At 48.2% G+C, this 15,994-nt stretch overlaps 1 protein-coding gene across 1 annotated transcript in view; it reads left to right on the top strand.

Moving 5' to 3' along the window:
• LOC111150503 (shroom family member 4) overlaps positions 1-15,994 on the top strand; it is a 228,826-nt gene that overhangs the window by 175,253 nt on the left and 37,579 nt on the right. Inside the window, exons 3-4 of the mRNA XM_022507983.1 lie at positions 10,258-10,392; positions 12,942-15,417. Coding sequence (XP_022363691.1) covers positions 10,258-10,392; positions 12,942-15,417 — 2,611 coding nt within the window. The remainder of the gene's footprint in view (positions 1-10,257; positions 10,393-12,941; positions 15,418-15,994) is intronic.

Raw genomic sequence — 15,994 nt, 5'->3', positions numbered from 1 at the left:
TTTTTTTTTAGCACTACTAATGACTTAGTTTCGGGAATGAATTCTGTGCTAAGAAGGTACAGATGCCAGATGACCCGAATGTCATGGCTTCCTTTTCCCTCACTCTCCGCATTCAATCCATCAACAAATCCTGCCAACTCTACCTCTTTGAGACATCTCTAATCAAGCTTCTTTTCTCTACCCTACTGCTTCCTCCCTAGAAAAAGCCACCATGATCTCTTACCTACAAGAGCCTTTTTAACTGGTTCCCTGGCTTCTACTCTTGTCCTACCTAAATCCATCAGCCAGGTGAGATCTTTATAAAACTTTGATCATTCGGACATTAGCAATGTCCACTCGCTTCCCACTGCACTGAGATTTAAATGTATGCTTCTTACCTTGGCCTTTGGAAATGACCTGGCCCTGGCACTTTTGCAACCTCATCTCCCACTACTGTCCACCTAGCTCACTGTAGTCCAGGTCCACTGCACATTGACCCTTCCTCATTGTCATGTTTGCTCAAAGCAGAGTGAGTGGGTGTTCTTTGTTCTACTGGGGTATTCACTATTGTTGGCTATCGTCCTAAGGCTTCATGGCCTTACTAGTGGGGGTGAGTTGAAGAGTGGCCAGAAGTAATTCTGAGGGCTTTGAGACTTGACTTTGGGGGAAACCTCTGTGGGTTCCATCATCTCCCTGAAAAGTGGTATCTCTAATACTGAGTTTGAGTGGAAGAAGATATTTGGCTTAAAGGGAGAAGAAAGGAAATTTTGTATTATTCCCATAACCTCCTTCCCACGGGATACTACAAATACTACTAATAGAAATCAGAGCTGAAGGACAAACATCCTCTACCTTCTTTATCACTGTGGATGTTGGTTTAGGAAATTGGGCATCACAGCAGAAGCTGACTCAGAAGATGGTGCTCTATGAACCTGTTGTCATTTTCTCCGTGTGCTCTCCAGAAGTCTCCTTCAGGCCTCTGGTGGGGCACTCTTAGCTTTTGTAACAGGAAAGTGAGAAAAACTCTCTTTCATTATTCAGATTCTTGACTTGCTTCCCTTGCTTTTAGAAGCTGTGTAATATGCACTGTTAACCACCTTGCCTTTAGGATCACTGACAATAAGCAGTCTATGATGGGTATGTCTTATTAGACTATACATAGAAAAACTAAAATATGCTCTCCAGCCCACTCTGAAAGAGAATTCTAAGTACTATGTTTCTAAAGTACTAAGCATTTTTTAGCCCCTTATTATTTGGAAGGCTCTCCTGCATCATTCACAGTTTGCCTCTTTCCAGCCTTTAGAAAAAGAGGTGTCCCCATGTTTTAAAGATTTCAATGTGAAAAATGGATACATGAAGACAAAAGGTCAAATCAGATGAAATATCACTGTCTACATGAAGAGCCGAAAGGCACCACCTGACACACACCACAGCATTTGAGGGAGTCTCTCCACCACAGCATCCCCTTTCTTATTCACTACCCTGGGTTTCCTTTTACCTATGGATGGACGCCAGCATGGAGGGTGGAGAGGGGGATCCAGTGGATTTATATGAAAGAACTTGACCTGAATATTCAGAGAAGTGAGGGGAAGTTGGAGGAGGTGGGGGAAGGTGGGGAGGCAGAACAATACCAAAGCCCCTTCTACATAAAATACCCACATTTCAGGTGATCCAAATTATAACTTCCCCAGACTGACAAGAAAGCCACTGTTGTCAAAGTTGTCATTAAAATTATACACACACACACATGTATACATGTTTCCTGTTGATTTGGTCTGTAATAAGAAAGGGTCTCTGGATCACCAGGCTGCAAGCCCCCACCCCCTGCCACTAACAGTGGGATGTGAGTGGGCCTTCATAGCTCTGTATCCCTCCATGACGATCAAGCAGCTTTTCCCCTATTTTGTCAGATAAACAAGCTGTGCATTGTTCTGTCCGCCGGTCCATGTGCAGGCTTCCCTTCCTGCTGAGCTGGCCAGAATGGGTTTGGCCTCCTTCGTGTGGGGCAGGTGGAATGTGATATTCAGGGGGAGGCTGGAAGAACCACAGAAAGTAAACAGAGCTAATCAAGGACTCTCTTCTGTACTTCTCCTTATCTAAATACTTTCAAAAGAGGAAAGAGCCTGCAACAGGTTATGGCCCAGACCTTGGATTAAGCACAATCCCCAGCAACACAGACCATATTTTCCTTCTTGCCCTGGGTTGGGGCAGAGCCATTGTTCTCTTTCTCTGTTTGCCTCTACATATTGCTTGACAGGTCTGCTGGAAGCCAGGCTCTGAGACAGGTAGTGCTGTCAGAAGATATTGGGGTGACAGCCCACTAGGGCACTCATTCCAGAATTCTTCTGCCTCCATCTCCTCATCTCTCAGAAGTTTTTATCAGAGGGCTCTTCTGGGAGCTAGCTTCTGGCTTATCTGCCACTTTCACCTGCATGTGCCCATCCTCCTCTTGCAGCCATGCCAAGTTCTTATTTTCTGAGTGCTTGGAAAAGAAGCAGTCATCTTGGGATGCTTCAGTGGCTCAGTTGGTTAAGCATCCGCCTTCAGCTCAGGTCATGATCCCAGAGTCCTGGGATCAAGTCCCACATCAGGTTCCTTGCTCAGCAGGGAGTCTGCCTCTTCCTCTGCCTCTCTCTCTCTCTCTGTTTTTCTCTCTCTCTGACACATAAATAAATGAAATCTTTAAAAAAAAAAAAAAAGGAAGCTTCCCCTTCCCCTTCCCCCAAACATAGGAGGTTATACTTGGTCATGTAATCTGGAACTCAGCCCTGCTAAGGGAGAGGATCCCCCTTTCACCCCCAAACCCTCCCCAGCTTCTTTCCCAAATCCCAAATTGGCCAAATGGCTTGTGTTCCTCTTTTATCTTCCTTTGCCTATGGATTTTTCAAGTATAAGCTATCTGTGCCTACCTGCCCATCCTCTCACCTCATCTGGTCACTCCCTAGCTCATCTGCCCTCCACACCTCCCCTACCTCAGGAAGTCCCACAAACATGATTGCACCTCTCGTTATAATTTCCTCAACCTCACCTCGGTACTGAAAAGGCCAGACTGCCATCAAACTCCTTCTTCTTTATTTTGTTAGGAAGTGAGGATTGTCAGGCCTCATCAGGGAATCACACTGTTTTGTGCTGGGTTGCTGAGTGGAAGGAGGAAGGCACTTGATGACCAGAAGATTGGGGAGGCCTGGCACTGAGGCCTGAGTAATGACAGGAGAAGAGACTGTTTATCCTGCTGCTTTTTCAGACCAGAGGTTATCCTGTAGTGTACCGTTAATGGTACCATATTGTGCATTGTCAAAGAATGGTGATCACACCACTGGCAGCAGCATTACTGTAGAGCTTGTGAGAAAATCAAATCTGGAGCCTACTCTAGACCTACTGACTCAGAATCTGCATTTTAACAGGATGGCTAGGCTATTAGTATGCCCACTAAAGTTTGAGAAGCTCTGAGTACCCAAGTACAAGGTTTGGCTTTTTAATCTTTTTTTTTTTCAAAAATTTTTTATTAAGTTTTATATTCCAATGTAGATACAGTGTTAAATTAGTTGCAGGTGTACTATATAGCCATTCAATGCTTCCATATAACTCCTAGTGCTCATCCCAATAAGTACACTCCTGAATCCCGATCTCCTATTTCACCCACCGCCCCCTCTGGTAACCATTGGTTTTGGACCTTCTTTTAACTAGTCCTTTCTCTTTCATCTTCATTTGGATTGAAAAAGTTATTTTTCTTGCTATTAACAGTACTTTTGCCCGTTATTATTTGGGGTAGAAGATAACATTAACAGCAGGTGCCAATTATTGAATGCCGGTGGGTAAGAAAATGGAAGCCCTGTGACATGCCCAAGGCCAAACCAGGAGTGAGGGGTGAAGCTGAGACTCCAAGCCAGATTGATATGCCCATAAAATCCCCAGCCTTTCCCTATACAGTACTAACTACCAAAGGGTGGCCTGTGGGCTTCTTTGGATGGCACCAGCCTTTTGGGGAGTAGACAAAAGTCAACCTAGACTTCCCCAGATGGTACAGATGGAAGAGAGGGGAAGAGGCTCCAGGAACGATTTCCCCAGAGAGGAATAGCCTGGGCATGCTTCTTGTCCTGAGGGAACCCATATAAGCCCTCTTGGGCCAGAAATTGCTGGACTTTGGACCAGAGGCCAAGGGAAACTGGAATGGGGATCAGGAATATTACAAAGGGCAACCCTCAATTCTAAATCCCTGAGAGAAATTAAACTCTGATGCCTGATTTGGGGCTTGGGATATACAAGAAACTCACGTGGGGCTGCTCTGGTTTCTGGCTATCACACATGTCAGTGAGGACGTCATCTGAAGCCCCAGCCTGGGGCCCAGGACTATTACATCAGAGCATGTTTAGCTGGAAGTGTCGTTTGTTTCAATGGAGTCAACATTTTATTTTGCAGAGAGGAAACAGAAGCTCAGAGAGGAGGAGTAAGTTGTCAGAAGTCCGAGCAAATTCACAGCAGAGCCAGAGATGCTGACTCCAAGCACCACTATTCTGGAGTTGGGGTCTCTGCTGCAAAATGAGGTTTTCCCTGGATTGGCTCAGGTGCCCATAGGAAGTGCAGATCCTGTAAAATATGACCCAGACTGGTTTATAAGTCTTTCTGCCTCAATAGAACCTTCCCCTTGGAAAATCTCTAGGTCACTTGCTCCCAGCTATGTAAAATAAGCGGTAGTCCTTCCTACTTGCTCTTCTGGACCTGGAGGCTGCTAGCCTTGGCTGATCTGGGCTTCCCTTTTCTGGGGCCCAGCAGACCTACGGAGATGGCTGGGTGGGGTCAGCTTGGTTCAGGAAGCACAGGAATTCTTTTAAGTGTATGTGTCTGGGGTATTTTTCTCTCTCACTTACGTATATTTTTAAAAATTCTTTTTAGACACTCGCTTTATCTTTCCCAAACATCATTTCCTTGCTCCTTTCCTGAGTTCTAGCAGTGGCTGGGGGCCCAGCTTCCTTATTGGCCCCTGAGCTGTGGAAGGGGGTGGGCCAGGGCCCAGAGGAGGCTGGAGTAGGGAACAGGGGGGCTGTTTATGCTGCTGGAACTGCCTTTCATCCTTCCCTTTGCCACCAGGGTGCTGGCTGGTTTCTGGAGCAGCGTCTTCACTCCTTCAGTCCTGCTCTCTGACACTGGCTTTCGGTCCCTACAGCTGTGGCCACATCTAGGTCCAACGGTTAGTGACCATACCTTGCCTTCAATGCTACTCCTCTCTGTTCTTGGAACTGGGACTGACTGTGCCTGAGGCCCCTTGGATCACACTCAGGAGCTGGGGCTGATGGCCCATGATCTCAGGAGGTCTTAAAAGGAAGGCAGATGGGTCCCAGCTAAGGGAAGATCCAGCCTGCAGGAAGGAACCCTGGGGTCTGGCTGGAGGGGTCCTTGGGCACCTGAGCTGATTGGATACCCAGCTTTCTCCTAATCCATCTCCCCACGAGGGACAAGTTCCATGGTAGGTACTGTGGGTGGTCATGGCTGCTGCCCCCTCCCCCCTTCAGCTTTCTTTCTTCAATATCCCTTTCTTTGTTTCCTAAGGAAGGAACTTTGGGACAATGAATGGTCGGGTATGTACTAATGACAGTGTCTGAGCCAAGCATGGGAGAAAGGGCAGGCCACTGGTGTCATTCCTTCCATGCCTAGGCCTGGAGCTGCATGGTTGGTGGTTGGCATTTTCTTGCCTCTCTGCTTATTTCTCTTCATCCATCTTCCCCACTGCCTAAAAGGGGTATGGTTTAAATCTAGGACCACTGGGACTTTCCTTTTCTGACTGCTTCTTGTGGAAAGAGCCAAGAGGAGCCTCAGATATACCAGCTCATTGAGACAGGACCCTCTTTGGGGAGGAGGAGTCATGCGGTATCCTAGAAAGGACTGGAGGTTCTAAGCCTCATCCTCATGCCAAAGCAATTTCAGTTTTCTGAAGCTGGCAAAGCAGTTCAGCTTTCTGTGTCTCTGTTTCCTCATCTGCAAAGTGGGGATAATTATAGCTCTTACTGATAAGGTTGGAGTGAGGACAGAATCAACTAATGGATACAAAGTGCTTAGTGCCTGACATAGCTTAAGTATTCAATAAATGGTACCCGTTCTTTTTTTTTTTTTTTTTTTTTTAGTTCATGGTATGTCAGGCACTCTGCCAAGTGATTTCACACATGTGATCACATTTAACCCAGGCTACAACTCATGAGTAAAGAACAGTTATCTTCCTCATTTTACAGATAAAGAATCTACAGCTCAGGGAAGTGACTTGCCCAAGGTCACACGGCTAGCAGTGGAATGTAAGTACGGACTGTCTCCAAGTATAGGGATGTTTAGGAATAATACTAGACCAAGTATCAGACCCTGTAGATAGTTTCCTCTCCTTTCCCAAACTGGCACTAAAAGGCCCCAGCTCCAGCTATAGTTCCTCTGCCAGGATTTTTCTTCCCCCTGTTTGGGGTTTTCTTCCTATGGTCCCAAAGTCCCTACTGCCTTGCTTCTGTCTCCTTTTGGATTGTTTCCTACTCTTGGAGAAACTCTAGAGAGTAGGGACCTTTGCAAGCTATGTTTCAAAGTGTGGCAAGGGAGTGGTGTAGCAGAACCTTGACATTGGGTAGACAAACCCAGTGGGAGTACTCTTGAACCATCGAGAAGGACAAGTCTGAGCTGATAACCCTAGTTAGAGACTATGTATTATTTGTTGACTGCTTGTTATGCATCAGGTTGTGTCTCAGATGCTTTGAGAATATTATCCTTAATCCTCACAATAACCTAGCCAGGTAAGGACTATTGTTCCCTTTCTCAGATAAGAAAATCGAAGCTCAAATGGCTTAAGTGACTTGTGTAGAATCACACATCCAAAGTGATAGAGTTAGGATATGAACAAAGATCTGTCTACTTGTGTCTGTCTTCTTGCTTACTGACCTAATACAGTTGGTGGGATGAAATGATGATAAGCAATATAAAAGCATCATATTATTATTGGCTAAATTGTGAGGACAATTACTAAGGACAAGCACCCGGGAGGACACAGTACTTGAGCAGCACCTGGAAGAACAGGTGGGATTCAGATTGACAAAATGAGAGGGGGATCCCAGGAAAAGGAGACAGTTAGAATAATATCTACAATTGGTTGAGGGCTTACCAGACTGTGTTCTAAGCAACTGACATGCATTGTCTCATTTGTTCTTTACAACTGCACAAATTAGGTATTTTATCCCCATTTAACTGCAATAGAAACTAGAGCTTTTGAGAAGTGAAGTCACCTATGTAACCAACAGAGCTCCTAAGTGGCGGAGCTGGAATTCAAACCAAGGTGCTCCATCTCCAGAGCCTGTGCTAGATTCTGTTGGGAAACCAACAGCAAAGACACAAAATTGGTTGCAGGCCATGATTGGAGCACAGCCATGGGAGAGTGGGCTGGATGGGTAAAGCTATCTTATAGACAACCTTGAAAGTCAGATCCAGTTTCTATTTGCTGCAGAACAGGGTAAGAAATAGGGAGCCAGTAAAGAGTCTTGAATAGACGAATGCCACAATTCAATTGGTGTTTGACACAGTGTAATCTTAAAAGCAATGACTGGAGGAGCACCTGGGTGGCTCAGTCGGTTAAGTGTCTGCCTTCAGCTCAGGTCATGATCCCGGGGTCCTGGGATTGAGATCTACACTGGGCTCCCTGTTCAGCTGGGAGTCTGTCCCCCTTCCCTCTGCCCCCCCCACTCATGCTTTCTCTCTTTCTCCCTCTCAAATAAATAAATAAAATCTTTAAAAAGTAAAAGCAATGACTGGAGGTGGAATAAGGGGAGACTGGCTGGCAGACTGACACACTATTATGGATATAAAGTGTTAAGGGCCTGGACTAGACCAGAAGGGGTTGGTGGCAGGTTCTGTCAAGGAGAAGTGTGATTATATGAAATAGTCTCAGTGAAAATGAGAGAGAGAAAGAGAGAGAGAGAGAGAGAAGCCAGAAAGATATAAAAGAAAACTCAGTAGAACTCAGGGAGGGATTGGATGGTTGGGGAGAAGGTGGTATCAAGGCTAACCACCCAAATGTTAAACCCTGGACTCAGAAAAACTTTAGGAATCCTGGATGTAGAAGAAGGGCCCCAAATAAGAAAGGTACCCTGTTTTCTACTGTATCCTCCCTCGGTGCCTAGAAGCATAGTACATAGTACTCACATACATGGCTCATATTACTTCCATGATCTGCTTTATACACAGTTGTTAATGAGTGACTACCAGGTAATAGTAGCTGGAAAGACTAATAGTGTCATGGCTTTGTGCATGAGACTCTGGAACAGGCACCCCACCTCCTCCTCCACCAAGGTCTTCTTGTGCCTCGAGCCTCCCTGCTGAGTACTCTGAAACCCATAGTAGAACACTATAGTTAATAGTGGAGGCCTCGCTTGGCTTTCCTGCCCATAAATCTTAGCCAGTGCTGCTGACCTGTGGCTCTGGTTCCTGACCTTTGACAAGCAGCTTCCCTTGCCCTTCCTCTCACACCTCCTTGTCTGTGTCTGGCCTGTTACCACTCAACCCACGTTTTCCCCAGCAAGGCCGTTCTCCTCAGGACTACTTTTTTAGGCCTTGGGCCTCTAAAGCCTTTCACTGCTGGGATTTTCTGTGTTTCCACAGTGGGGAGGGGCATTCCCAGTTAGGATGGAATCTAGTTTAAGTCTATCCACTACTGCTCCTGGGAGGTAGAGAGCTGATTTATCTCACTAGATAACAAGATTGTTCAAAACAGGGCCCCTTATCCTAGTCAACTCTGTACCCTCAGTGTCTAGTATGGAGCCACAGTAAATGGCTGCATAAATCAGTAAAGAAGCTATCTGCTCTCTCTCCTCCTCTCTCATCTCCTTATTTGTCATTCTTTTCTCTTACTCTGTCATTCATCTATCACCCATTTCCCTTTACTATGTATTTCTCTATAATCTCAGATTTCTCTATAATCTCAGTTTTCTCCCTTTCTGTCATTTGTTTTTCTTGTTATCCTCTCTCACTCTTTTTTTTTTAGATTTTTATTTATTTTTTCGAGAGAGAGAGCACAAGCAGGCAGAAGGGCAGATGAAGAGGGAGAGACAGACTCACTGCTGATCAGGGAGCCCTATGTGGCACTCGATCCCAGGACCCTAGAATCATGACCTGAGCCAAAAGCAGACTCTTAACCGAGTGAGACACCCAGGTGCCCCAATCCTCTCTCACTCTTATCTCTATCATCCACCTGGTCCTTCTGACACCTGTCTCTTTCTTGCTTGCTTCCTTGCTTTCTGCCCCTCCCTCCTCCACCTCATCAGTCTTCTCCTCATCTTCTGGCACGACCCATGTCCTGCATGTGCTCTGCTCTTCCCCCATGTCATTCTGCCCCCACTTGCAAGGGCGACGTCTCTTCATGGGGAATATACCAGAGGAGAGGAATGGGTCTTGTCTAAGCTGGTCAGTGCAAGAGTATGGCAGCAGCCTCCAGCACCAGACAGACCCTGTGATTACATCCAGGGCCTTGGCCTCAAACCTGTTTCCCTTTAGGTACCCTTGCTGGGCTGAGCGGCCAGTCTCCTCTGTCAGCCTCACCCTGCACCTTCACCACTCTGTGCTATATTCCCTGACAGGAGTTGGGGTTCCTTGCCCCCCGCTTTGCCTACAAATGCAGGCATTTCACCTCTGTCCCCATCTTATCCTTCTCTTTCAGGGCCTTCGTCAGGTTTTATTTGTATTAGCTCTCTCACTCTCACTCATCTGTAAGCTTTCAAGGGCAGAGACCATGTTTCATTCATCTTGGTGTCCCCAGAGCTGTGCACAGTTGGTACATACAACAAATGCTTATCAAATGAACAAGTGAAAATTGGAGGATTTGCAGCCTCTTGTTGACTTGTTTGAACTTCCTAATTACTTGCCTCTTCTTTTCTTAGAGAAAAATGGGAAGACTGACCAGACTGATTTTTTCCCCAAGAAAACTTGGGGTAGCTCAGTGTTTACTGGGCAGCAATACTCATTTCCTCCACAGACACTTACTGAGCATCTACTGTGGTGTCTAGCACTGTTGTTTGTGCTTGGGATACACCCACAAGCAAAACAGCTCAGGGAAGCCAACATTCTGTATAGCCACACCTCGCCCTGAGGATGAAGGGAATTTGAAAGCTGGGAGCTGAGGAGGGCCACTAAGATTCCTATATCAGCTCCTTACAAGATGTTCTACTTCATTTAAGGGAAAGAGGGGGTGGGGGCGGAAGCTGCATGGGAAGTGATTTCAGCTCTGGTTCCCTAAGCTGACTTCCTGTCCCTTTCTTGCTGTAGGAGAAACGCCCCTGTCAGTAGGCCGCACTCATGGCATGTGGCCAAGCTGCTGGAGGGATGCCCTGAAGCGGCCACCACCATGCATTTCCCTTCTGAAGCCTTCAGCTTGTCCTGGCATTCCGGCTGCAACACGAGGTGAGTCTAGAACCCTACCCCTCAAGATGGGCTGGAGGGTAGACAACCTGGCCATGCCCCCTTTTCTGCTCTAGCGCCTGTTGGATGTTGCAGAGTCCAGAGCGCTATAATGGAAAATGGAGTGGCATTCTGTAGTCCCCGGGTTCTAGGCCTTGGCTACTTACTGCTAAATCTCTTTGACTTTGGGACAGTCCCTTTCCTTCTAGAAAATATTTCCTTGAAATACTTACTTCATGTGGCTTGCAAAACACCACACTCTCCTACTTCTCATCCTACTTCAGTGGCTGCTCCTTTGATGTATTTTCCCTTGATTCTTCCACATTCCACCCACCCCCACCCCAGTCTCTTAATGCAGGAGGGAACCGGAGCTCAGTTCTGGTCCTCTTCTCTAGCTACAGTGACTCACTGGTGATCTCATCCAGAGTTCATCAGCTCTGTCACAGAGCCAAAGCCTTCAGACTGGGCACCTCCCTGAATGACAGGGTCTACTTGCCATGAGGATCTCTCAATTTAGTGGCCTGGTATTGCCTGTTATGAAAACAACGGCCCAGAAGAGACAGAGTACTCTTTCTGCAAAAACTCAGAGTGAGCAAAGCTGACCTTTCCCTTCCACAGCAAGATCTTCCCTCTCAGGAGGAATTTCTGGTGTTGAGGCTCAGAGAAGCCATGCACCGAGTTTGCCCCCAGTCAATGACTTTATTTGGCATCAGAAGACAAGGGCTCCGTGCAGAGGTAGAGGCAATTTTGTTCTGGAAGAATACACTGAAGCATATTCTGAACTTGACTCCTGTTTGAGTAGGGGTGTGGTTATTTGCAGCAGGAAAGGCGGTAGGGTGGGTGGCAGGTTCCCTTGCCAACAAGGAATGGATGGATTCTTAGCCCAGAGGTCAAGTGAGCAGAGTGGCTAAGGGGTGAGCAGGGAGCAAGGATTAAGGAAGGCTGATCTGAGGGTCTTGTGGGCCCCTGCCACTGCTCAGTTCTTGCTTTCTGAACTGTGGCCTTTCTGAGAAGTCTGTGACCTCTGGGGTTCTAGTCATAGGGAGTTACTGGCATGACTTGGCTCACTTTGGCTTTGTTTATGGGAAATGGTACTTAAAATTCAAGATTGTGTCTGCTCCCAGTCCCTTCCTAGGTCTCCCTGGTTTGGCTTTGCTGTGGGGATGAGGAAGGGATGGGTAGGTGGCAAATCTCATGTCAACACTAGTGGTATAGAGGGCACTGATAACAACAGCAGTTAAAACAAAAAGCAAAAGAACAGCAGCTACCTCGTACTGAACCTTTTCTAGGTGCCCGGGCTGTGACAAGAGCTTTACATTTATTAACTGATTTCACCCACAAAACAATCTTCTGATACAGACATTATTATTAGTCCCATTTTTTAAGACATTATTTATTTGAGAGAAAGAGAGAGAACACGAGCAGGGAGAAGGGCAGAGGGAGAAGCAGACTCCCCACTGAGCAGGGAACCCAACACAGGGCTTGATCCCAGGACCCTGCGATCATGACCTGGGCCAAAGGCAGATGCTTAACTGACTGAGCCACCCAGGTGCCACTTATTCATCCCATTTAACAAATAGTATAGCAGAAGAGCTAAGACATTGGACTCACAAAGGCTTGGGTTCAGATTCCAGCTCTGCCTCTTTAGCACTTTCATGAGCCAGTCAGTTTACCTCGCTAAGCTTATTTTCTTGACTATAAGGTGGGGATAAGAATGTCTCCCCTTCATTTTGATATGAGACATTGTAAAGTGCCTGGCACAATGTAGGCCCTTGGTAAATGGTCAGACTTATTAGTATCGAGCAGAGAACAGGGGGTTGCCAAAATTCTGGCCCTGTCTGGGTCATGAGCCACAGCTGGGTGATCATGAGAAAAATCATCTCCTTGAAATCACTTCCTTTTGCAAGGGCTTGCTTCACTCCAGCGGTTCTCAGTAGTATGGTCTCTGGACCAGCAAAGAGTACCAGCCTCACCTGGGAACTTGTTAGAAGGACAAATTCTCAGGATGCACCCAGTTGTAGCACTGGGCGGGGGGGATGGGGCCTAGGAACCTGTGTTTGGACAAGCCCTCCCTGTACTCCCTGACATGCACCCAAACTCAGCAGCCACTGATTTACAAAATGGGCTGGCTGAAATTGAATCAACCCTTTAGAGCCCACTCTCTGATACTAATATTCTATGATTGTCTGTCCTGGCAGAGAGCCACGTGCTGACTCCCTAAGGATAGTGAGAGGCCAAAAGCAATTCTAGACTCACTGGCGGCAGGGAAACGGAACATAAGCCCCAGTGGAGTTCTTACACTTTTAGTCTTCGGGATCTTGCCCTCTCTTGCTCCCTTATGCTGTCTTTTCTCCCATTTCTACCACATCTCTGTGGTACTCCCGTGTTCTTATCTTTCGCTGTTTCCCTTCCTTCCTTTCCGGCCTGATCCTCTTCTTATTTGTGGCCTGGTGCCTCTGGGTTGTTCTGCCTTTTCCCCTGGCAGGGCTGGCCAAGGCGGAAAAGGGATCTGGTCATTTGCCTGACTAACTAGTGTGCCCTGTGTCTTGCAGTGACGTGTGTGTGCAGTGGTGCCCACTCTCCCGCCACTGCAGCACTGAGAAAAGTAGCTCCATCGGCAGCATGGAGAGCCTAGAGCAACCAGGCCAAGCTACCTACGAGGGCCACCTCTTGCCCATAGATCAGAACATGTACCCCAACCAGCGCGACTCAGCTTATAGCTCCTTCTCGGCCAGCTCGAATGCCTCTGACTGCGCCCTTTCCCTCAGGCCAGAGGAGCCGGGCTCTGCAGATTGCCTCACGCAAGGCCCCGGGCCAACAAAAGCCCCTAATGGCCGGCCCAGCATGGCCGAGACCTCAGGAGGTAGCCGGCGTACCACCGGGGGCCCCCTGACTCCCAGCTCCCAGCTGTCATCCCGCCCGCAGGAGGCCCACCACTCAGGGCCTGCCAAGGCTACCAGAGGCCCACCACAGCCTCCAGTGAGGCGAGATAGTCTGCAGGCCTCCAGAGCCCAGCTCCTCAATGGAGAGCAGCGCAGGGCATCTGAGCCTGGGGACTCCTCACACCAGAAGGAGAAAGTGAGTTTAGACACCATGCTATCCCCAAGGAACCCGAGCAGGTTCTGCTGCCTCAGTGGGCAAGACCAAGTGGCAAATGAGGGCCAGCAGAACTGTGAACTCAGCCAAGTTTCTGAATCCAGCCAGCAGGACTCTGAGCATCTACTGATGGAGGCCTCAGCCAAAGCTGTCGGATTCCCAAAAGTGTATGATAAAGCTTCCAGCGTAGATTCCAGCCAGCTCAACAAGGCTTCGGCAGAGCTAGCTAAGACTTCATCTTTTGGCAGTCCCCCACACCTCACAGGACTCACCAGGCATCGCCACAGTGCCCCAGAACAGCTGCTGGCATCCCACTTACAGCACGTGCACCTTGATGCCAGGGGCAGCAAGGGCATAGAGCTCCCAGCTGGGCAAGATGGCCATGAGTGGACTCTGTCACCTTTGCATAGCAGCCACACAGGGAAGATAAGTCCATGTCCCCCTCCCGGAGGAGCCCAGGACCAGCCCAGCAAAGAAAGAAAGGCCAGACAACTGGATGATAGGCCCTTGGGTTCAGGGCATCAGAGCCCAAGCAGTTCACCACACAGAGAGGCTGATGGACACCCTCCAGAGAAAGGTTTCCAGGACCCAAACAGAGAGTGCCGAGCAGACATTGACCTAGCCAGCCAGCAGCCCTCTGCCTCTGGCTCCCTTGTTCAACAAGCCAGGGACTGTTCTTCAACCACTAAAGGAGCTGGCAGCACAGAGGCCACTGAAGAAGGAGAGTGTGGCCGGGTGGGTGGTAGACGGAATGGAGGGCCCCGGGGCCGCTCAATCCAAAACAGGCGGAAGAGTGAGCGTTTTGCTACCAATCTGCGTAATGAAATCCAGAGGAGGAAGGCCCAGCTCCAGAAAAGCAAGAACCCCTTGTCGCAGTTGTGTGACACTAAGGAGCCTGTAGAGGAGACTGAGGAGCCCCTAGAAAGTACTCCACTTCCTGCCTCTAACTCATCTCTTCTGTCCTCATGTAAAAAACCACCTAGCCCCAGAGACAAGCTCTTCAACAAGAGCATGATCCTCAGGGCTCAGTCTTCAGAGTGCCTCAGCCAAGCCCCAGAGGGCCATGAATCGACAGGCTTGGAGGGAAAAATAAGCCCTGCCCAGAGGCCTGGCCATCCCTCTGTGGGCCTGAACACCTGGTGGAAAGCATCTGAGCCCTCCTCGTCAGACTCTGAGAAAACTAGTGTTCACCACAGAGTCCGTGGAGGTCACTGGCGGTGGTCTCCAGAGCACAACCTGCAGCCACATGTGGCACTAGCCATGGAAGGCCCTCCTAACCCAGGTGACAGCAAGGAATTGAAGGCTTCTGCTACCCAAGCTGGGGAGGAAGCCATCCTCTTGCCCTTTGCAGACAGAAGAAAGTTCTTTGAAGAGAGCAGCAAATCCTTCTCTGCATCTCATTTGCCAGGTTTAACCACTCACAGCAGTAAGACTTTTACCCAGAGACCAAAACCTATAGACCAAAATTTCCAGCCAATGAGCTCCAGCTACAGGGAACTGAGGCGCCATCCGATGGACCAGTCCTACCATTCCACAGACCAGCCATATCGTGCTCCAGACCAATCGTATCATTCCCTGTCACCCCTTCAGTCAGAAACTCCCACCTACTCCGAATGTTTTGCAAGCAAAGGTCTAGAACAATCCATGTGCTGCAAGCCACTGCACTGCAGTGATTTTGAGTACCGCAGGACCTGCTCTTACTCCTGTGGCATCCAGGGAGCCGTAGTCCATGACCCTTGCATTTATTGTCCTGGAGAGCTCTGCCCAGCTCTGAGGAAGAGAAACATGATGCCCAACTGCTACAGCTGTCGATGCCACCACCACCAGTGCATCCGATGTGCAGCGTGCTATCATAACCCCCAGCATGGTGGCCCTGAGGACAGCAGCCTGGCGCCTGGCACCACCTGGAAACCCAGGAAGCCCACAGTGCAGGTGAGGCCTTGGTTCTTGGATGGGTTTGCTTCCTTACTCTCTTGGTGAGGAGAAAGCAAGGAAGACCTTTGGAAAATACCACACTTACCATCCCTGGAAACCGTACAGACCCTGGCTTTGCCAGAGGGTGGCTTCATAACCCTGGGCAAGCCACTCAGCCACCACAACTGCAGTGAACCCATCCTGAGAGTTAGGTGAAAATAAACTTTTTTTTCTTTACAAAATGGACAGAACCGGGATTTATATCCGGACTGTAAAAATGGGTATCTGAATGACCTTGAGCAAGTTGTGCAACCACCCAAACTTGCAATCACATGATTTTGAAAGGGCATAAAGGGGAATTTTTGCCTCACAAAATGGCCAATCCTGAGAAAAGTCTTATTACCTCATCTCTAAAGAGGGGAGACATAATGGCTGCCTCATAGATCAGTTGTAAGGATCAAAATAGGCCCAGTGCCTGACAGAAAGTAGCACTTACTCCCTTCCATTTCCTGCTCACAAACTCCTTGGAGCTGCAAATTTTGCACATGTCCCCTGGGTTCTGCTTTTAGAGATTTGATCACTCTGGTTTCCTAAA

Source organism: Enhydra lutris, unplaced genomic scaffold (genome assembly GCF_002288905.1).
Source record: "Enhydra lutris kenyoni isolate GAN:26980312 unplaced genomic scaffold, ASM228890v2 scaffoldscaffold23, whole genome shotgun sequence".
In the NCBI taxonomy this organism is placed as follows: Eukaryota; Metazoa; Chordata; class Mammalia; order Carnivora; family Mustelidae; genus Enhydra; species Enhydra lutris.
This window is presented reverse-complemented; position numbering and strand designations above follow the sequence as displayed.